The sequence below is a fragment of the Molothrus ater genome, chromosome 20, assembly GCF_012460135.2.
Source record: "Molothrus ater isolate BHLD 08-10-18 breed brown headed cowbird chromosome 20, BPBGC_Mater_1.1, whole genome shotgun sequence".
NCBI lineage: Eukaryota > Metazoa > Chordata > Aves > Passeriformes > Icteridae > Molothrus > Molothrus ater.
Window position 1 is genome coordinate 9,551,690 of NC_050497.2, and position 22,872 is coordinate 9,574,561.

General features: G+C 46.6%; 1 protein-coding gene across 1 annotated transcript; it reads right to left on the reverse strand.

The window, feature by feature from the left end:
- Positions 1–1,843: 1,843 nt before the first annotated feature.
- Positions 1,844–13,961, reverse strand: TRAF1 (TNF receptor associated factor 1). The gene is given in 12 exon segments (XM_036394270.2): positions 1,844–2,365; positions 3,341–3,489; positions 4,046–4,223; positions 4,696–4,857; positions 4,859–5,101; positions 5,304–5,369; positions 5,952–6,023; positions 8,274–8,435; positions 9,372–9,470; positions 11,190–11,274; positions 11,902–12,121; positions 13,487–13,961. Coding segments are annotated over 11 exon segments (1,641 nt in total). The 5' UTR covers positions 12,111–12,121; positions 13,487–13,961; the 3' UTR covers positions 1,844–2,149.
- Positions 13,962–22,872: the final 8,911 nt, after the last annotated feature.

The following is a 22,872-nucleotide window of genomic DNA, read 5'->3' on the forward strand; positions in this document are numbered from 1 at the left end:
ACCCACCTGGCTATGCCCTGGTATCCCATTTCTGTGGCACTGCGGGATGGCGGTCCCTGGCAGGTGCTGGGGCTGTCACAGCAGCTGCAGCAGCTGGACACTGGTTCGGCACCCGAGGCTGCCCCGCTGTCCACGATGGGGCAGGGCAGGGTACCCGGCCGGTAAAAGGAGATTATTCTGTGAGCACGGGAACAGAAATGAACGAGAGCCCCAAAAGCGGCCAAACCTGAGGGCGGCAGCCCCACACCCTCCTCGGCCAGCGAGTGGGGCCAGCCCAGCTGCAGGGCAGGGCTATGGAATTCCCAAAAAACCCAGCTTTTGCAGTAGGATTTGAATGAAGCCCCGTGTAGATAACTACTCCAAACTCCCATATTTTTTTTCCTTAAAACCTTTTGCTCGCTGCCCCCACACCCTGCCCTTGCCGAGGGGAGGTTCTTTCCCTCTTTCACGGGGATGGAGCACCCGGGAATCTCGGCCCGGGCTGGAGCAGAGCCTGCGGGGAGAGCGGGGCGAGCAGCTCCCAGCGCTGCCTCTGCTTTGAAAACTGCCCAGAAATCGCTGCAGCCTCTTTTCACAGTGTTTTTCTTTCTTTGAAAACAGGAGTTGGAGGAGGGGTTGGATGTTGGCGTGTAGCCTTGGAGACCGAAGCCGAGGAATATTGAATGGAAACCCAAACACGGAGCTCCCGGGAGCTCCAGGCCTGGCGCGGGGATCGGATCTGCGGCAGCGGCTCTCGCTGGCCCCGGGGGCTCCCAGGATGGGCGACCCAGAGCGGCTCCCAGGGGCCGCTTCCAGCCGGAGGAGCAGCCGGTTCCACGGGACATCCCTGGCAATAGGAGTGGCTCCCACAAGTTGGTCATTCCCCTCTTCCCTCTGTTCCGAGGGTCCCAACCCCACTGGAGCCACCTGAGTGACCAACACAGCCAGTTCAAGCCATCATGTGCAAGGTTGGAGTTCTTTCTCTGGGCTGAACTGGCTTATAAGCCAAAAAATTGCCTGGTGGTTTTTTTTTTAGCTTTATTAGTCCATAAAAAAAAAATTAAAAATCCCTCCAAACCTTGTCCTTGACTATGTCAGACCGTCTTAGCTGTAGGAGCATTTTGACTCTTTGCCAACCTGGCCATTAAACACAGAATAAATGCTGCTGATTTAACTCCCTCAAAGTCTCCGTGATTTTTCTGCCTCGTCTGCTTTGATCCAGACAAAATCACACAGAAACGATTTGCTGGATCAGAGAACTCTTGAGACGGCCCCGATTCCAGCTCCTTTCAGCGCCGGCCGCTTCCTCATCGAGACGCTTCTGCTGCTGAGGGTCTGGGAGAGGAAAATCGGGAAGGGCCGGGCTGGGAGCGGAGCCCCGAGCCTGGGAAGGGGAACCGCGGATTCCTCCGGCTCCGGCCGAGCCTCGCAGGGCAGCCCGGGCTCCTGGAGCCCCTCCAGGGCTGGAAATGCCCTCGGGAGAGAGCCTGGGGTGCTCTCAGTCAGAGCAGATCAGGCTGAGGTCCGGCTGCTCTCTGCCGGCTGTGCCTTTGAAAGGAGGAGCTCGGGCATCGGGTTTCGTGTCTGTTTGTTTATTTAGCATGGATTTGATCCATATCCGTCTTTTTTTCAAACTGAGCTCTCTCTGTGGGCTCTGTTGAAGAGCCTGGAAGTGCTCTCCCAGCCAGGCAGGTTTGAGGGAAATAGAGAGAGATGTTCTGGGCATTTCCAAAAGGATCTCCCTTTCCCCAGAAATAAGGAAAGGAAACAGCAAGGAAGGAAAAGTGTAGCACAGCTCAGCTGTTTCTGTAACATCTCCAAGCTGCTCAATTTCCTATCTGACAGTGAAATAAAACACCAAGCCTTTCTTAAGTTAGTGAGTTTTATTTAGGAAATAAATAAAATCATAAGAAAAATATCAATGATTGTAATAAATACAGCACTTGTCAAAGTGATACAGAGAGGAAAAGCATAATCTGTTTAGGTAAATTACTCCAGTACTCTACCCCTGAAAGAACATTTGAAAGGTGGAATAGAGGAAAATACACGGAATATCCAGTTCCTTCCCAAACAAACTTTGATAAACATTTGTTTATGGGGTGGGTGGTTTTGAAATGCGATGTTTTATCACAGCTAATTATTTTAAAGGCCAGCCATGCTTCAGGAGCTGCTAATTTGTCTCTATGATGCACTTGAGGAAAAGTGTGTCCTCCCTCACGTAGGCGTGTTTGGGGGACTGCAGCTTGGCCAGGGGCAGGAACAGGGGGCAGCCACTGGCCACATTCATCTCATTCACTGGCCTCTGGAAGGAAGCAGAAGTCAGGTCCGGGCGAAAGGCATCGATTACGTGCTCCCTGTTGTTTTGGTCAAGCAGCATAAACGTCACCTGAAAAACAGAATGTGGCAGTGAGGAGTTACTGGGGTGGAAAACAAACCAGGGACAGAAGTGCTGCAAAAGCAGCTGGATGCTCCATTGATAGTTAAATACAAACTGTAACAAAGGTTTCCAACCTGCAAGGTCGGTTCATGTGAACTCCCAGATGAAGTTTTTAAAACTTTGCTACCCATAAAATGAAATTAAATTAATCAAGTAAGGAATTATTCCTTGGTAGAGAACTGCACAGTCCAAAGTGTCTCTCTCCTGACAACTTGAACAGCCCCTGGGTTTGGTTACAGTCATTGCATTTATTCTGTTTTTGTGCTTTGGAATCAGAAGAAACAGCTCAGCTGCCCATGCACAAATATGTAAAGGATACAGCCTAAATATCCCCACCTCATTACCCCTTTTATTTACTCACTGTTCTATAGCTTGAAATATGAAAGATCTGTAACAATCTTTTAATACAGTGAGGATTGGGAACTTTGATTTCTATTTTTTTGGCTGTTAGCTGGCAGTAAAACTATTTATAGGAAAGGTTTACAGAATTATTACCCCACAAAGGCAAGTGCCAGAGCACAGGTCAGGCCCTGCCATGGTTTCACTGCTTTCCTAACCATTGTTGCCATTATCAGATCACACTTAGGGGAAAAATCAGCCCAGGATCACATCAGACATCTGTGGCACCTCTGTAAGTGGGACTCTCACCTCACCCTTGTGATGCCTTCAGGCACCAAATCAGGTGTTTGGAATATTCCAAACACCACGTTCTGGTGGTGAAAATCCTGCCTGGCAAACTCTCAAATATCAGCAGGAGCAGCTTTCCCTGCAAGGGACTCCAGTCAGAGACAAATCACTACCCAGGGCTGCAGGGCAGCTCCTCACCTTTGGAAAGGGATGTGGAAAAGCACTCAGCTTCCACAAAACTCCAGGGAAAGAGTCACCTTTGGCTGGGATCAGATGTGGAAAGGTTTCCCTTCTTACCTTGTGCCTGAAGGGCCACGGGAGCAAAGCGTCGTAATCTCCTTTCATGACAACGAAGAACAGGGACATGTGGGTTCCTTTCCCTGTCCCATCCCCGTTCAGGTACACCCTCAGACACACCTTGTAGCCATACTTTGCAGTGTAGAAAGCTGAAAATCAGAACTCTTCATTAGTAAAGCTGTTTCGGGGGGGAAAATAAGGCATAATGTGTGTTCTGGCATATGGGAAAAGGCAATGTGTGACAGACGTGGTTTGCTCTCACAGAAAGGAGAACAGACAAATCAGCACCCCCTGGAGATTACAAGCAATGAAAACCCAGTGGTTGGAATCCTTTTCGTGCCTCAAACCTTGGTGAAAATGACCTTTATTAGCCACACAAGTGTAATTTACCTAATCCAGTTACTTCCCACATGGGAAGGAGCTGCAGCCACGTGGTGCCAGCAGGCACCAGCTGAGGGCTGGGAGGGATGGAGCCACTGCAGGCAGCTGTGCTGGGGACCAAGGGCAGGATGAGAGCCCAGACTAAAGCACAGCCCTCTGGAAAAGCACATCCCATGCCCTGGATTACAGATCTCTGCACAAACAGCAGCTTGGCTTAAGGAGCTGTGGCACGAGCAGAAAGGAGCAGAGTTTTGGAGAAATGGGGGGGGGGGGGATTCAGAAGGGTTGGGGTTTGTGAACACACATCTCCATCCTGTGCTTTACCTGGGGAGTACAAACTGACTGTCCTGCCAGTCACAGAGTCCTGGAGCTTCCTGCCCACCTCAGTGATTTTCCAGAGGAAGATGCCATCGTAGGAGGCTTGCTCAGAGAACAGCAGGCTCTTGTGCAGGCTGCTCAGGCCTGCATCCTTCTGCATCAGGCACTGGTGCAGCTCTGCAATCTGGGAGAAAAATCCAGTCCTCAGCCTCCCCCTGCTCCAGGCTGTGCTGCAGGGGTGGCTGCATCCTTCTGGAGTCCTCATGTTCTGGGAGCTCTGCTTTGATTCCTTTCTAAGTGACAGCAATATGTCAAAACATACCCAGAGATGTTGTTTGGGCCTCCAGGCAAAATGTTGCTGTGAGAGGATCAGGCAATTAAACAGCTCTGCTGCCTGCTCACAGTCTGATCAGGCAAACTAACACTCAACACTCTCAGGACTATCTCACTACCTAAACGTGGATTTAGAGAACAAATATTAGAGATCCACGTTTGAAAATGGATCAAACAACAAAAGGATCCTGGAATATGTGTCCAGAACTGAGCCCTCCACAGCTCAGACTCCTGTTCTGGTCCCTAGCCCAGCTCCCCTGATGTGTGCCAGCATTTGTTGTGTACAGAACAAGCACCCAGACAATCCCTGCTGTCATTTTTACCTTCAGCTCAAGGCCCCGTATTATGTTCTGGTCCAGCTCACTCTGTCTCCTGAAGGCCAGGATTTCCAAATTAGAGCTCTCCACCTCCTTGTTGAGCACTGCCACAATGTTCTCAAACACGTGCAGCTTATTTTCCAGCTCAGAAATCACCTTCTCCCTCACAGAGCTGCTGCAGGACAGACTCATCCCCAGGGACAGAGGAAGCAGGGAAACAGTCCAGCTGTGGCTCTGCTGGCATCTGCAGCTCACAGGTGCTTTTCCCTGCACTTTTCAAGCTCAGCTCCAGCCGTGGGGAGAAGCCCTTGGGGCACAGGGATCCCTGCAGGTGCCTCATGTGCTGCAGCAGGAGCAGCATGTGGGCTCCCACCGCGGATTTTTCGTGCTCCTGGATCTTCTCTTTGCTTCCCTGGAAGAGACAAAGCTGTCACTGTCCCCTCCATGGCCACCCCAGCCTCCCTTCAGCACCTTGGGAGATGGAAATCTGCAGGGTGCAGGTGCAGCTCCATCACCTGGCAGCAGAAGTGCTGATTCTGTTTTGGGAGACACCTCCCTGAAGGGAATGTCCAAACTAGGGTTTGGAGCATCCTGAAGGGACCTGTTTCACTCACCCTAAATGCACAGCCAACTTCAGAAAAACAACAGCCATCCTTGCTGGCTGAGGATGTAGAGTGGCTCTGTTGGGAAAAAAAAAAAGCAGAGGAAATAATCAAAACCAATTGAAGGGAATTCTTTTATTTCCCTACAAAAGCCACAAACCCAGCAGCTATAGACCAGATTAATTCAAGTCAAGGTAATTCCACAGCTTCCAGTGCCCAAGCTGCTTTGGAAATGGATGGTAAATCAATTCAGAGTGTGGTGAGAGCAAGTGTCCTGCACACAGCCTGGCAGTGAGGTGCCCATCTCCCAGACCTCAGAATGACAGAACACAATTTAACGAGCACAGGGAGCAGCCAATTCCTGACAAAGATGCTGGCAATGCTGTACAGCACCTCCTGGTCAGGTGGCTCTCACTCAAGCTATGAGAGGAAACAAATATTTGCCCATTTTACAAGGTTAATTGGGAGGATAATTATTGAAGGTAGTTGTGGGAGCAGGGGAGGGAAGGCAGTCAGCAGGGTTTGCTGGGATGTAAAGAGCAGCCAGAAACAACTGCTGCATCTGAGGATGTTCTCAGGTGTTTATTTAATCTAAATGAACAAGAGATAATTTTATTAATTGAAATAAAGCTGCATTGCACTCCTTTATCTTTCACCCACCTTTTCCTTTGATGATGTTTCTGTTTGCACAGGTTTTTGTTCCTTGCATAAACTGCCTTCACATGAATGCTCCTGTCATTAAAACAAGGAAAAAAAAATCAGTACGTTATTTAATTATTGAATTAAAGGTCACCCTGGGATATTGGATGCAAGATTGGCAATGTGCAGGTGTTGCCAGGTTCAAGTTATGTGCACACACACAAAAATGTGCACTCACATACGTGCAGTGACAAGCAGGGAGTTACAGAACAGGAAGCAACAATGACCAGCAGAACAGGAAATTCAAATATACAGATATATATATATATATATATATATATATATATATATATATATATATGAACATAAACAGGTTACAGCACAGGAAACTCTAATATAAATTCAAATTCAAATATAACTCAGATATAAACTCTTCCTGCATTGACTCCACACACTTTGCTCAATGTGCAGACCCTTCTTGCATCCTGCCATGAGCACTTTGGAGGCTGGAATCCAAATTCTCCCTCGTGATGTGCTACAGAAAACGCACCACACTCGCAGGAGCTTCCTGCCTTTTCTGCCTGCAGGAAGGGTGAAGTGATCCCTGCCCCTGGCTCTGTAATATCTGTATTTCACACAGCAACTGCCAGCTTTCCCCTCACTCTGCACAGGGGGTGGCTTTCATCCTCACAAGCTCCCCTGCACACCAGTTCTGAGGTTTCCCTTTCAGTTCTCAGAAATGCAGCCACGGGGTTTTCTCACTCTCTAACTCATTTTTTAACACTTTTTATCTTGCCAGTGATCTTACTCATTTCTTCTGCTCTTTTACTCCTCCAGCTCACCAATTTCTTGAGGGGGAGAGGGACTCTCCTTCAGAGGAGAGAAGTTTATTTAAAACTAGAGCAATACAAAAAAATCACCAGACCTTAAACTGAATGAATAAAATGAAGAGAGCAAGAGCAGCACCCAAAATTTACTATTTTCTCCCAGAGGGTTGTGGGCACGTAGAATACCCACAAATAATCACAATGCTGAACCCGGTGCCAGTTCATTAAAGCAGATAATGAATTCTACACGGACTAAAGGAGGCCGAGAAAAAGCCCCACCTCAAGGCCAACCCCCGGCTCGGTTACCAAGGTTTCCCAACCAAAATATCAAAGAGGTGGTGGCTGAGTGGGAGGAAAGGAGCTCTGGGCTCAGGCTCCCCTGCAGCCCCAGCCCAGCAGGGCTGGCAGCAATCCCTGTTGCCACCTCCTGGTGCTCTCAGATTTGGGTTTAGCACTGGCAGGATGAGCCTGGCTCTGGGTTCTCCTCTCTCTGCAGGTCACTAAAGGATGAGCAATGCTGGTTTGGCTTCTTTTTTCTACCTCTGTTGAGGCAGAAGGCACTTGTTCCTCTGTCGGGATTGAAGGCGCTTGTTTCCCGCCCTGAGATATCCCACACTTTAATCCAACTCCACACCTGGAATCCCAGTGCTATCAATCCATTTTGGAAGCCTTCTCCACGGCCTCAGGTCAAATACAGAATTTTCTTGTGGGTCTGTGGCCTTCAGCACAGAAAGTTTAAAATTCTCAGCAGCCAGGACTGCCCAAGGAGCAGATTTTAGCAGAGCAGCCCATTCCTACCCCAGGAGGACTCATTTTCCTTACAAAGCTCTCAGCTCAGTGTTTGAAAAGCACCAATTTGTGACACTTTGGACACTCAGAACTATTTACATCTCTGAAATATTCACACCCTCCTCTCCTGTGGGTCTTTAATCACCGTGCCCAACTGCAAGGCTGGCAATTATCCTCTTGAAATCATTTGGAGGGAACAATATTCATTGTTTTGAGCAAATAACATAAAAAAAAAAATACAAAGCAGATATGTTTGAATGGGCACTGAGATATTTGTGGCAGATTCAGGGTGAGATCTTCCTGGTCTGTGGACACTGCTGATAATTTGGAGATTTGCACCTGGTCAGATCTAATAGAAATAATATCTGACAGAATCCTGTCCTACACATTTGTGGGTAGTTTTAGTCTGAACAAACTTCAGCCACTTTCAAGATCCCCTCCTGCTGCTGTCTGTGCTTTTCTGGTTTTCTCTTGCCTCACACCAGGATTCATTTTGAGGCAGGAGCTGAAACCTGGGCTGCCCAAAGCCAGGGGAGCACCAGGGCCCTTTGTCACATCCCCAGCACATTATCACATCCATTTCCCCCCAAAGCTTGTGTGGGAAAATGATCAAACCCAGGAAAATTAAATATTCCCTGGGTGCAACGAAATCAGGATGGGAAAACGGCACCACAGATCATTGAAAGCATCAATAAAAAGCCTTTATTTGAGAGAGAAATGTTCTCACCTGGCACTCAGAGCTGGCCAGGCTGCACTGGCACTGCTGACACACTGTCACATTATTGACACATCCATTTTCCAAGTGATCTGCCAGCTTCCTCCTCATCACCACGTGCCCACAGCCAGTGTGACAGGGGATCAAAGCATATTCACATAAACTCTGATGCTCCTGGAAGTACAAAGTTATAAAGCAACCTGTGAAGTGCTCATTCACATTTATCTATAAATAGATATTCACATTTATCTATAAATAGTCTCTGTTCTGGCAGCCCAGGGCTCTGATCTGCATTTCTTCTAAGCTTGGGTAAAGTCCTACCCCACAAAGTTACTGAGATTACTGGTGAAAAATTCACCAGCTTTACTGGGGCTTTTTTTTTTTTGTTAATTATTAATTTTGAAAAAATCTCAAAACCAAAACCAAAAGCAAACTACATTTGGTGAATTCAAACATGAGGTCTCCCTTAAAAAGCCCCTTAGGGCTTTTGCTTAAAAACAACATGATCCTGGTCCCAGCTCTCTCCCTTGTATTCATTACTCAGATTTGCCAAATCTTGCCCATTTAAATAAACATTTTAACTGAGGCATTTGAGATCAGTCTGAAAAGAATGATGAATACAATCAATACATTGACAGAGGAGGGAATTATTTCTCCAATAAAACATGCCAAGGACATTGCCTGAACAGTGTCCTGGAGACTGAACTACCCTGTCACCACCTGCTTGTAGCAGCCTTGCATTTAAATAACAAGGAACCACTGGATAAAATATCAAACTGATTTAAGTTTGTGCAATGTGAGTTTCATTCAGAATGTTCTGGATTTGGCCAAAGCCCCACTAAAGTTAATCACAGAAGCACAGAATGATTTGGGTTGGAAGAAACCTTAAAAATCAGCCAGTCCCAACCCCCTGCCATGGGCAGGGATAGATTAATGGCACATTAATCTCCATAGATTAATGGCACTTTTTTAGACAAAAACACTGGTATAAATCACAATACTGACACTGATTCTAATTAATTGCATTAATTTGTGTCTGCTGATACCCTGGTTTCATTGCCTCTCTGTCCCCACCCCATATTCATCTGAATAAACTCTCTTTGAACATACTTCAAAATCTTTCATGATACCAGACCAGCTGCATCCAGGGGTCACACAGTGGACTCTGAGCTCAGAAATCTCTTTATTAATGGCAGCATCACCAAAAGCCTGGAAAGAAAACAAAGTAATAAAAAAACATTGGTCAGAGAGCACTTTTGGATGCATCCTTGGAATAGGAACAGGGTGGTAGAAATCCACACCTTGATAAATCTTTAATTTTTAAAAAAAATTACTGTATTGCATAAGACTCTGCAACCTGCCAAGTTAATCTTAGTGTAGTAGAAGCCCAAATAATTATGAAATAATTTATTTCTTAGCACTCAAAAATAATTTATTTGACACGATATTAATTTACCGAAAATAAGCCCAACTACAGCTTTTATTTTTCATTTCTTTTCACAGGAGCCTGAAATATTTCACATGCAGCCATGTGCCGACAGGACCCTGCCTGTGGGGTCCCCTAATGAATGCATTTCATTATCGGGGTCATTAACACCTCCTAAACGTGCTGCAGCGAGCACTTGGGAGTCTCTGCACCGAGAGCACTGCTCAGATCTGGGCTGCTTCCATTTAGCAGGCACCGAGTGCTAAAAAAACCTGAACCAGATGGGAGAGAGGTTTGCTCTTTGCACTACAGAGATTACTGTGTTATTCTAACACGAGGAATTGTACAATTGTTATGTAATGATGAAGTACTGCTCGCTTTAATATTACACCTCGCACTGAAATAGGGATCCTGGCGCGGGAAGAAGCCCTGCCACAGTTAAAGGCATTTTTGGGTGGTCTGCAGGTAAACACAGTGCAGAGAAATGCAGATTCCACACGGAATAACACAGAGCAAGGACTGGGAGGGGAAAGCTTTACAAATAGAGGCAGGATAGTATTTACAAACACATCTCAATGCTCCTGAAAATCCACCCAGCATCTGTGGGGAATGATCTGCAGCCCCGGGTGGGGTCAGTTCCCAAACCACACCTGCAGAAACTCCCGGCACATGGGGAGAACCCCACAGCAGAGAAACCCCAAACTGACAGGCAAAGTTCAGAAGGGCTCAGCTGCACCCACTTGTGCAGGAAATCTGTCATTGGGAAATTCATTCCAGAACGGAGAATTAGTTGGGGTTTTTTTCTGGGATATCACCAAGTTCGGCATCAGCAGCAGATCCATTATTTTGCTGCTTTCTAAACTTTGGCTTTTATGCCACTGTTAGCTGCCTGTTTGTTTTCATTTCCCCCCAAAAATGTAGACAAATTATGTGTCTGTTGATATCCCTGCGTGTAATCAGAGAGGAGGGGAAAGGACAGGCTGGGACTGGGCCTTAGGGCCCACTTTGCATTTGGGATACAGAACAACACAGCAATTTGCCAGGAAAATCACACAAGAAGAGATCTGCACCATTAAATTACAGATGAAACATTGGCCAGGGCATAGTTTGTATCAATTATTATGTTCGGCTTCATGTTTGAAGGGTACAAGAAACCATGAGGTTGGAAAATCCATTAAAATACTTCCTGGGGATAATAAGTAACAGTTAAGACACATTATTACAAGTAGGAAAGCACCACTTACTTTGAGACAATAAAAAGTTAATCATATGGAAGGTTTTGGGATTTTACATTGCAGAACCTGGATTTGGAAAGTCCTGAGGCTGCCATTACACTTTTTAAAATCAAAAACTCTGGGAAATCCAAGTTATTAAAGCTTAAGTTAAAATGTGTAACTATCAGCTGCTATTGCATTTTATATTATTCCCTTCTGAACTCCAGTCCAATGATGACTACAGAGAATGGTTATTGATAAATTAATGATCTGTGAACTACAACTTACCCTGTCTTCTGCCAATAGGCTTTCCTCACCTAAAGTGTTGGGATCTTCCTCTTTACATTTCTGGCAAATTGCATTTTTATTGTTTCTGGTAAAAGAAAAAATAAATAAATACCAATCCCACGGTGCACTGCAGTTTAGGAGGTCTCTGTATAGGCACTGCCACAAATAAACCCATGAAAATTGTGATTTCCACTCAGAATCCATAGTCCTTGTTCACTAAAGGCCAATTCTTGAAAAAACACTGGTGTCAAAAAAGTTTTGCTCTTCTGTTGTTCAAGATCAGGACTATGCCCATTATCTTATCTGTATTGCAGGGAAATAAGGGCAGCCTGAACCATAAATAGGAATAAAGATGTAAAGCTATTTATCCCATGAATGATTCAAAAGCTCCAAGTAGGAAAGAGAATGTGAAAACTGAAGTCTTTTAAAACACAGAAAATGCCCATGTTGGCCAGACAGATACAGATATATATGACATTATATTCACCAAAACCCCATAGCATCCTTTATCAAAGGGCTGTGAAGTGCCAAGGAAGCCTTCGAGGTTAAGTCAGAATGATTTTATCACAGACAGAAAAACTCCATCAGGCCTCAGAGACTCCCATGGCAGAACAAGGAGGAGGCAGGGAATATCCTGCAGCCCCCATGGAGACTCCTGGCAGCAGGGAATGCCAGCAGGCCAGGGAGCCCCTGGGCACAGCCCAGCACTTACCTGACGATCCAGGTGAGGCAGGCAGAGCAGTACCTGTGCCCACACAGTGTCTGCAGGGCTTTCTTCAGGATGTTGTGGCAGTTGCTGCACAGGAACTTCTGCCCAGGCACGTCCTCACAGATGCTGGTGGGGTATCCAAAGGGGAACTCGTTCTCATCGGGGGCAGAGCTGGGGGGGTCCTGCAGGCTCCTGGGGCTGCTCTCAGCCATCTCAGCGAGCTCTGGCCGAGAGGAGAGAAAATCCAGGTGTTCCAACACAGCACACACTCACTGGGATGTGGGAGGATGCAGCAGAGCCCCCGAGCAGCCCCAGGGCTGAGCAGTCACCTCGCTGCGCTCGGCTGGGTCTGCAGTGACAGGCGCGACCAAATGTCACTGTGGGGTTTGACCTGCCACCAGCAGGAAATTACTGTGCACCTTTAAAATTTCCCTCAAACACAACACAAAAATAGACCTAAAAGTGTCCTAAAAAGGGTGGGTTGGGGTTTTCTTTCAAGAGTTTTTAGCTTATAGAAAGATGAGCTACAGTCCCATCAGTCCTCATCGCACAGGATTGTTTCTGCACAGTAAATCCCCAACCACATCAATTCTCAAAATTCGTGATTTCACTTCATGCACACAGGAACTGAGCAGCTGGTGTGTTGACAGTGACTTTCCCGAAGTCATAAGACTTGTGGTGAAATGACAAAGGAAATCCCAAGGCCACAAGCCCTTGATGCTGTGCTCTGGCCAGGCCCACCTGGAGCCACATGTGCCAAGGTGTTGTGCACATTCAGTTCGGTTTGGTTTGCTGTGCCGTGGGATATTTTTGGAAATGCAGCCAAAATTGATTCTGGTGTTTTTTGGAAAGTCCAAGGAAGGTTTTCACGCAGGGAACCGGTGCAGTTTGATTATAATAACCCCTTCATTAAGGCTTTTTTTTTCCCACCATGACAGCACTGATGCACCATAACCTGTTTCAGTATTACCAGCAGTCACGCTGACTGAGAAATCTGAAAATAAATGACTGCAGGCTGCCGTGGGCAGGCCGGGCTGGCGGTGTGACCGCCGTGATGGGCAGGGCACAGCCCGGGCTGGAGGCTCTGTCTGGGAGCCAGCAGCGTTTTCCATGGCGTGGCTCGGCCAATTCCCTCTGCAGCATCGGAGCGGGAGCTCGGCAGTGACCGCAGGGGCTGCCCGGCCTGCCAGAGCCCTGAGTTAGAGCCGGCAGCACAAACGCCATGGAACTGAAGGGGTTCCAGCGGGTGCCGGGAGGACGGGGCGCTCACGGCTCCCCCGGGCCGCGGAGCGCGGCCCCGGCACGGAGCCCACCCCGGCTCTGGGGCCGAGAGCGGCCAGGAGCCCCGGCCAACCCCCGCTGCCCTCCGGGCGCTCCCGGGGCGCGGTTCGGGCACCGGGCCCGTGTGTCCGGGGGCCGCGGGCGGTTCCCCGCAGCGGGGCCCGCTCCCCTCCATCCCTCCCGGTGCTCTCCATCCCTCCCGCTCCCCTCCATCCCTCCCGGTGCTCTCCATCCCTCCCGCTCCTCTCCATCCCTCCATCCCTCCCGCTCCCCTCCATCTCTCCCCGCATCCCCGCCTCTCCCGTACCTGAGCCCGCCGGGCCCTGGCAGGCGCTCACCGCGGGTACCGGGGCTCTCACCGCGGGTACCGGGCCGCTCACCGGGGATACCGGGGGCCGCTCACCGCGGGTACCGGGGCGCTCACCGTGGGTACCGGGGCTCTCACCGCGGGTACCGGGGCGCTCACCGTGGGTACCGGGGCGCTCACCGCGGGAACCGGGGCTCTCACCGCGGGTACCGGGCTCTCACTGCGGTACCGGGGCCGCGGCCGGGGGCTGGGCCGGCTGTCGGCGATGCTGCCTCGCTCCGGCCGGGAGGAGCGGGGAGCCCGAGCCGCGCCCCGGGGCCGGCGGGAGCGGAGCTTCCCCTGCTCGGGGCAGCGGCGCCGTCCCGGCCGCGGGCACGGGAACTGCGCGGGCAAAGGCCCCGCCGGGCGAATTCCCCCGGGCCGCCGAAATGGAGAATGTGGCGGCCGGTTCCTGCAAGCGCAGCCGTGCCGGGTGTGCCATGGTGCCCTGACAGCCCTGCCCGCCCCGAGCCCGACATCCCCGTACGGCCCCGGCTGCTCGGGGCAGCCCCTGCCCGGTGCGGGAGCCCCGAGCCGCCGGAGCCTCCGGGAAACCTCGGCGGGGCAGCCCCGCTGGGGCTCAGCCGCCAACGCAGCCCGGGATGGCACAGCAGGGAAACACAGGAGCTCAGCAATGGCTGCAAAGCCTTCTTAGAGTGCAGGGGAGGTTCTACAAAGCAAAGTTTCATTATCAGCAGGAGATTCTCTTCAGCCCTGACACGGCCTGCCACCCTCTCTAGTTCTGACAGAGGATTCAGTCAGAAAAAGAGTTGTACATGCAAATCTGTTCACCCTTCCTTGTGGGGAATATCCCCGGGGGTGAGGCCCTGCTGAGCACCGACAATGAAAAGCAGAGGTGTTTCCCTGGGTGCTTGGCTGGCTGTGCACCGCTGCCCTGGCAGGAGGCACCAGCGCAGCTTCTGTGGGTGTGTGGCTGCTGAGGGATTCCTCACACAGCGTTTGCCTGAGTCTGGCACCTTCCCCTGCTGGGTGTGCACAGACAGACACAACAGACACCTCAGCTCCACTTCCCTCCTCTCTGGGCTCATCTGATGGAGATCTGCAGTTCAGATCATCAGGGCTGGGTGTTAACTCAAAGCTAAGAGGAAAGTGTGACACAGCCCCAGTGAGGCCTTGGCCTGACACATTTGCCCTTGTTTGGGTTGTTAAAATTCATCCTAAGTTAATTTGGCCCAGGCGGTTTCTGCCAGGATGTGAGTTAAAACCTCTTTCAGAAACTGAAAGATTTCTGGATGTGGTTTTTCCAACTTTGGGGGTACAAAGAGGTGTAAGATGTTAATTTTAGAATGACCACAGGGTCAGGTTCAGGGATGAAGTGGCAGCTCCACCTCTTCCCTGTGCCCTTACCTCACTCCTTTCCTCTGGCTTTGAGACTTTTTGAAAGTTTCTGTGATTCTGCTGCACCTCTGTCTCCAAAGGTGCTGAATTACACAAAGAAACTAAAGATAAGGTTTTGGTACTTTCCAAACTAGAGAGATTTCCTGTGGTAAATTTCCCCCATATGAGATCAGTTAACTGAAAACAGGATGTGGCTCAGAGAGAGATTAAAATTTGAAGCTTAGTTTTACTGTAGAGCCATTCCAGCAGTGCTCAGCATTGCAGGGCACTGTGTTACTATTTAGGGGGAATGACCATTTTATACCCTAGGGAAAAAGTGCATAAGGGAATATATTCCTATATTTAATATCACCTTTTTAAAACAAGCCAAGGTGTTGAGACTTTTAATTCTACAAATTTCCTAGGACATTGAAAATGGAATTTAGGCTCAGATGCTCCAGGTTTTAAAGGCTGTAGTCAAAAGGAGAATTGCATTTCAGAGAGATGTTTAAGATAGGGATGTCTCCTTTGATTGAAAACATGATTTTCAATTAGTATAAATTAGCTGGAAATGTGCACATGTTCTAGAAAAACCTGAAAAATTAGTAAAACACAGGAAGGAAAATTTGCTAGTAAAAGCAAATCCAGTGCCCATGAGATTCAGTACTTCTAGGAACTGGAGCTCAGTGCTTCAAGTCAAGATTTCTGCCAGGTCAGAGCTCTGGTGTGAAGGAGTCTGTAACTTCCACACTATTACTTATTTTCTGAATGGAACACAGTGTCTGGGACGTTCCACCAATTCAAGATTAGAAAAAGAAGAATCATTAAATCTGATTATTGTTATCCTCGGTGAACTCAACAGCTTTGCCACAATTCAACCTCCTGTCTCTAATTAAATCTTTTTACATGTTTCAGTTTTATCTGTCTGTGCCTACTACCAGTTGTAGCTCTGCTTTGTTACGGTGATACCCCAAGGACCAGCCCAGCCCTCATTACAAGAGCAGGGAAGTTTCCCACTAGGTTCCATAAATCTGGACTGTAACTCTCAAAGAGACATCAGGAATCAATTTTAATTTCCTCATCCCTGCTCTGCCTCAGGATTTTTCCCAGATCATATTCTCTGCAAGACAGAATTATCATAGGAATTTTTTCCTCCAAAGAATAGATGCTCTGGAACACCTCTCCAGCATTTGACAGCAGAAAAGCACCCAAAAATAGACACTTAATTTATGTATATATTTATGTGTGTTGCTTATTTCAATCACTCATTAAGCATTTTCCACAAGCCAAGCCAAGGAATCACCCTGAAGAGCAGAGAGAAAATGAAAAGTGTTTCTCTCTATCACAGTGGCCTTGATGGTTTCCTACAAGCCAGAGCATTTCAGAGTAACTCACTGAGAGGTTTCTGAGGCTGCCCCTGAGTTTAGGCCACCAGGCAGATCTTGCTCATGTGGAGAAGCTCCCTGGTGGCCTCGTGCCCCAGTCTCTGTCCCCCAGAGCAGGACAAGCGTGGGCTGCAGTGTGTGAGCCCAGCATGGAGCACTTTGTGCCAGTTTCCCCAGCTGAGGCTCAGCTCCCTGGCCACATGAAGGGTTCTGCTGTACTTGTGGTTGTGCTTCTGTTTCTCTTAATGTACAGAAAGCCTGAGCTAAACTGGAAAATTCTGAGCTGCTTCTTTCCATTCTTAATGCCTTGGAGAGAACTCTGGGAACGGGAGCTGTGCCCACGGGGAAGGCTGCCAGAACACTCTTCCAAAGTCTGGATGTGACATGAAAAAACAAGGTCAGTTTCAGATATCTTTTGATTCTAAACCAGCTGGGAAAGTGTGGATATTCTATTGATTGACTGGGACTAATTAGTGGAAACAGAAAAAGGAAACATCAGATTTATTTAATATCTTAATTAATTCTCATAAATGACAAGAACTGAGGGGAAAGTGAAGGTTATGGCAAAACTCCTTTAACCCTTTCAGAAGTTGCTCATTTTGCTAATAGCAGTGAAAAATAAAGATGTTTGAAGATGTTTTCCACATGTCAGAAGCAGAAAGAGACTGACTCTGCACTAACTTGCATCTCTCCTCCACTGAGCCCATAATTCCCTCTGCTATTGCAGAGTGACTAACAACATCAGGCTCAGCTTTCCAATGGTATTTTTCAGTGTGATTCATAATCCTGAGCAATTTCCACACCACCACTGACATGTCTATCTGTACCTGTATTTTATGGGCAACACACCTAGGGAGCACAGAAGCTCCAAGTGTTATCTGAGGTTTCACAAGGGGAAAACAAAATTCTCTTTATCCGCGTTGTAAAGGGAAAACAAAGCCCTCAGCAAAACACTGCTCCAGCAAGAAGGAAAACTCCTGAGTGTTCACAAACCAAGATGTTTTAAGGAGGATTCTCAAGGAGAAGGGAAAATGAATTTTAAGCATAGGAGGAGCCTGAATGAAAAATTACAGCTGGAAGTGGGGAAAGCAGGTAAAAGAGGGAATAGGGAAAAAAGGTAAGTGCTTAACTCCTGAATGAAAAGAGCCTCTCCCGAGGCCAGACCTCTTGGCAGCTGTGCCAGGGATGGGACCCAAGAGCCCAAAATCCCAGACATGTTTCCAGCAGTGTCCTTGGAATCCAGCCAAGGAAACAGAACTTGTATCTCCACGTCCAACATCTGAATCACAAACTGGGTGTTGGAACCCCAAAGCCAGAGGAGGAGGCACACAGTGAATGTCCCCAGCTGCCCAGGCTCAGGGAAAGCCTGGGAGAAACCAAAACAGCCAAAGCCTGGCTTTGGAGGGCAGCAGGAATTGTGCTGAGGTTGCACAAGCAAAGTTTGGGGCTCCTTGGGGCAAGACATGGACTGGAAGGAAATGCAGCATTTCCTAAATCTGGTTCTCTAAAGTCACATCCAAGAGCTTTTCTTATCATGAATATCTTGTTTCAAGGCCTTGGGAAGTGTTGCTGGGCTGGGACTAATCCCAGTTCAGTCCTGGGCATGGGGATTGGCAGGATCAGCAGGGACACAGGGCAGGAGCTCATGTAGGTTTAGGTACACCCCCCAGTTTCTGGTATAAATCCATGGAATCCTGCTAAATTATGTCAAGGATTAAGTTGATCCCTCATGGTTCCATAGGAAGCTTTTGATCCTACCTTGTTTTTGAGACTCCTGACCAAAACAGAAGCTTAGAAAAAAGCCCACCCTTTAATATTACACAGATTGGTGACTTCAAACTGTTGGAATTCACTGCTGCTGGAAATGAACACCCATTCCTACCTCCCTGTCAGAGCCTGGGGATGAATATCCTCTAGGACCTTATGGCAGAAGGTTTTAATGGAAAACTTTATGATTTAAGCAGTGAAAATGACATTTTTATGGCATATTGCTTTTTATAAGTAATGAAGGAAACCTGGCTAATCAGCCATGCAGCAAAGGAGCAATTTCAGTCACAGCTGCCACTGAGGCCCAGCCTGTCACCAACACCTCAGCTGATGTCTGTATTTTGCAATTCACCTTTCAGCAGGTACAAACTGGCACAGTGCATCCTTCAGTGGGGATGGGTGAGGTGCTCCTGACATCTTTCCTCTTTGGAAAGCAATTTTCCCACTGGCTTTTTTGTGCTGCAATGGAAGAAATCCTCTATCTGTAGATGTAGATATCAAGTGTAGCTCCTTCCAAAATAATTTCAATGCCACTGATTTGTTCTAGCTGAGGATGTGCTCCTCATGGTACAAACTGCAGGGAACTGCCAGTGGTAACAATGTGCTGCTGTAAAGCCAAATTAGACAATTCAATATTGGGAATTGTCCATATCAGAGCTCCCTGGAACCAGCCTCAGAGCACTAAACCCAGCTCTGAACCTCTGTGTGCTCTGGAGTCCTTTAAACTGGCATCAATGGGGCTGCTGCCCTGAAGAGAAAATAGATTTTCCACTGTAAATCCCAATTTTGGGGGTTTAATATCTCAGCTGATTTAAAGTGTGTCTAATATAACTTTTTGTTTACTTTGTCTGTAAAAGAAATTGCCCCTTTTAGCTGTCAAGTAGCAAATAAACAAAGGAATTATAGTCTGAGCCACAGCACCTTAGGAATAATCTGCATTTCGTGACTTCTAGCTCTGAATGTGGGTAAATATAACCAGTTTATAAATAACCCCCTGTGTGTAACAAATATTTCCTGGGATAGAAAAGAAAGGGCTGAATAGAGCAATTTTTACTCAGGATCTCTCTGCTATTGTTTTCTACACTTGAATGTTCTTTTTATGAGAGTTGTGGTGTTTAATCCAGTTTAGTATTTTCCAGGAAATCGGTTGCTGCTTAAACATGTATCCAAATTCCAAGTTCATTCAGAACTTGAAAAGCAAAATTTAACACAAGGACTGGAATTCTGTAATGATCCAGGAATTGGCAAAAGCAAACTCTTGCTTCCCAGGAGAATGAAAGAGCCAAGCCCAGATATTTCTCCTAATTAGAGATGAAAACATCATTAAATCTCCTAAAAATTGAAAGCATATGTAACTGCTCTAAGGTGGGTGTTTTACTGGAAAATAACTGACAGCCATGCTAAACTTCTGTGTGTTCTGATGTAAGAATTCAGCAGGAGATTAAGAACACATTTTTCTGGGAGACATGTCTAAACATTAACATTTACACAGGCTGAAAATAGGCCTCTGTAGGCAGGGTCAAGTGAGACAACCCACCATGGATGGACACCAAATTGGCAGCTCCCAGACAGTGATTTTTTTAAAATTACAAAATAATCTCCACTCAAAAGAAAAGATGGATTTCCTTACCCTGTGTTCCCTCATCTCCTGACACCCCTTCTGTAAATGGACCTACAGACCCCTGCCAGCTGATTGCACAGCTCCTCCTCTGTGGAAATGGGGGTTTGATACTGTTTATTAAAAGAGTTTTGAACTGGAAAGGAACCTTACCAAGGATTTTATTCAAGGATTTTGTGTTGCTCTACCTGTGTACTCAAAAGAGGGACTGTCCCCACACTGAACATCCACACTGCTGTGCAAATACAGAAAAGAATTTGGGTGTGATGTTCTGGCTTTGCATTGCTCAGATGCACTGAACAAACTCACTGTGATGAAGTGAACATTTCTCCCATTCCAAATAAATTCAGATGAGAGTGGAGCATCATAACAAAATAAAAATTGTGTGCTAAATTGGGCTTGCACCCTCCTAGCTCATGGGAGCATTCTTCTCTTCCTCCTAGTATTTAATAAATGTGTTGGGGTCAGCCAGGAGAGAATTGTGGCAGTCACTATGGAGCTATTCAGAAGTAATATTAACAGTAATAATATTAGTAATACTAGTAATGACACTAACCTGCAATAGGCATTTACCATTCCTCCTCTAAAATTGCCAGGTATTCCTAATTCCACACCATTTTTGGCAGAGCACTTGCCTGAGTAAGAGTACCTAGGGCTTGTGGCATGTCCTGAAGGATTCTGCACACAAAATCACTTCTTCCCTGCTTGGGGAACAATGGCCAGAGAAAGGCACCCTTTGGCTCTCTCCCTAAATTAGTCACAGCTCTTTGGCACAGCCCAGCAGCTTTCAGCCCAGAGCAAAGTGTGAGTTTCACATGTCACTGTGCATAACAGGCTGGAATTTGGGCTATTCAAGTCACTCACCAGCTTGGGTCATTGAGATTAATTTCTGGTTGCAATGAAAAGAGAAATGAGTTCATTTTGTGATGCTTAGCTGTCTAAAAACCAGTAAAATACAAATGGAAATGTACAGAAATAGGTATTTTTAAAAGAGCTAAAGGATAACACAGTATTAACCCTTAGATTTGTTGTAATTCTGGAATTCAACCAACTCAGGCCTGCCAAGAGTACCCAGGGACAATCACATTTGATGGCATCTGCTGAGTTTCCTTATTCAAAGGGAAATATATGGAAAAGGAATGGAAGTATAATGCCCAAAGTTATTTAATTGCCCTTAGAGAGTCCTGCTTTGAGATGATCTGTGCAGGCAAGGTCAGCCATCCTTTTTTTTTTTTTGGAAAAGTGGGGATAAACGTGGGCAGGAGCACTCAGTTCTGGGGCCACTTCACCAGCAGGGAGGCAGAGCAGGCACCTGGCACTGCCTGGCCTCTGGGAGCACTGCAGCAGTGGCACAGGGAAATTGGAGTTTTTCTGGAAGCACTACAGCTCTTGGCTGGGGATTCAAAGGCTGGAACATTTGGAGACTTGCACATCACAGACACAAACAAGCAAGGAACAGAAAAACACTGTGTACAATTCAGAGAGAAAAGCTCTGGTGTCCAGAATCCACAGCAAGCTTGGAAGGACAGAATGTGCTTTGAAATAATTTCCATTTCATAATACAGATGAGTCACCTAAGCAGTGATTATTCCAAGAATTTCCATGTTTGCTGGGATTAATCCTGGGGGCTGTTTGGTGCCTCAGAACTCTCTGACCATGAGGCACCAAGGCTGGCACTGAGCTCTAAAATCACTCCCATGTCACTTCCATCTTCTCTTGTGCTGCACAAATCTGCCAACATCCTTTGCATGTGGAAGCAGATGGAGACACAGATATACCTTTCCCCCACGTGGTTTTGCTGTGGAAGTCAAGCCATGCCACGTGGGGAAGGGAATTCTTCCTGACACTGAGATCTGTGCACACCTCCATCCTACACGTGGCTAATTATCTGTACAAATTTAAATACATGCATTTGAAGTATATTGCTGATCCCAGTGATATACTGGATAGTTAATTCTGAATAGAAACAGAGATAACAAATAAAATTAAAGATTTTTTTTAACTAGTAACTGCAATTTGATATTTAGGAGTAGCATTTCTATGTGTCATTTTTAAATAACTGGCCTCCAGGAGCCTTTTTTGCAGTCTGGCTCACAAAAAATCAATAGAGAAATGCCACAAGTCACCTGTGAAAACAAGACATGCTCCTGTCATTTAAAGAGAAAATTAGGACTGACAATACACAGCCACCAGTTCAGAAGCAGAAATGTTTACAGGTGGCCTGTCTAGACAGCCCCACTGAGCATTTCCATGTACAGCTCCCTGCAGTTTGAGTTTATATCCAGCTATTACTGGACACAGTGTGAGCTTCTTGTGCTTCTTAGAAAGTTTGGAGGATAAAAAAAAAAGTCAAATACTCACAGAGCCAAAATTAAAAATTGCATCATCTCTGAATATCTTCTTTCCACATCTTAAATGTCCTGGACTGAGCTATTCCTAAGAGAGAGGGAAAACAGTAATTTTAAAGTTCTTGGACGTGCTGCTTTTGGGCATCTCCTCAATACAAATAAAAACGTGTGCAACTGTACTTTGTATCAAATTCTCTTTTTACTGGGAACCAAGGTGATTTGTGCCAGGAGCTGTGAGCAGGAAAATTGGCCTTTCATCCTCCACTTTCCTGGAGGCAAGGCAAGAGTTTTAACTGTCAAATTCACTCATCAAACGCAAAGTAACTTTTGTTTTAATCCACCTAAGTTACAGGAGATGTTGATTCATTTGACTGTGTCTTAAAACACAAATAATAAAGGCACACATATAATTGAAGAATTTTGGTTTTTTGTTTGTTTTTTTTTAACAAGAAAGCAGAGCATAAAACCAGCATCAGTTACTGTCAGGAATGGAAATGCAGGGATTCAAAAAAAGAGTACAAAAGGAAAAGCTAAGGAATGAAGTTTCTTTCACAGAGAGCTTACAAAGTGGCTGCACATATTTATGTTCTGATAAGACTTGGGTTTAGTGACAGGACAGTGCTTTTCATGTTTGTTTTTGCAGTCAATCCAACTCTTTTGACTTCAAATGTCTTTGCACCATTCTGTGTTATTCTCTCATCCAAGCTTAAAAATCATATTTGAGCATTACTTTGCTGCAATAATATTGCTATAAAATGCATGCCAAGATAATTTTTCATGGAAACTATTAATGAGTGTTCAGTCAAAAAGAATTAATAAATAGGTGAGGATTTTTCTTCTTTTCAATGGGATTTGATCTGGATTTTTAATTTAAAAACTTCTCCAAGTGAT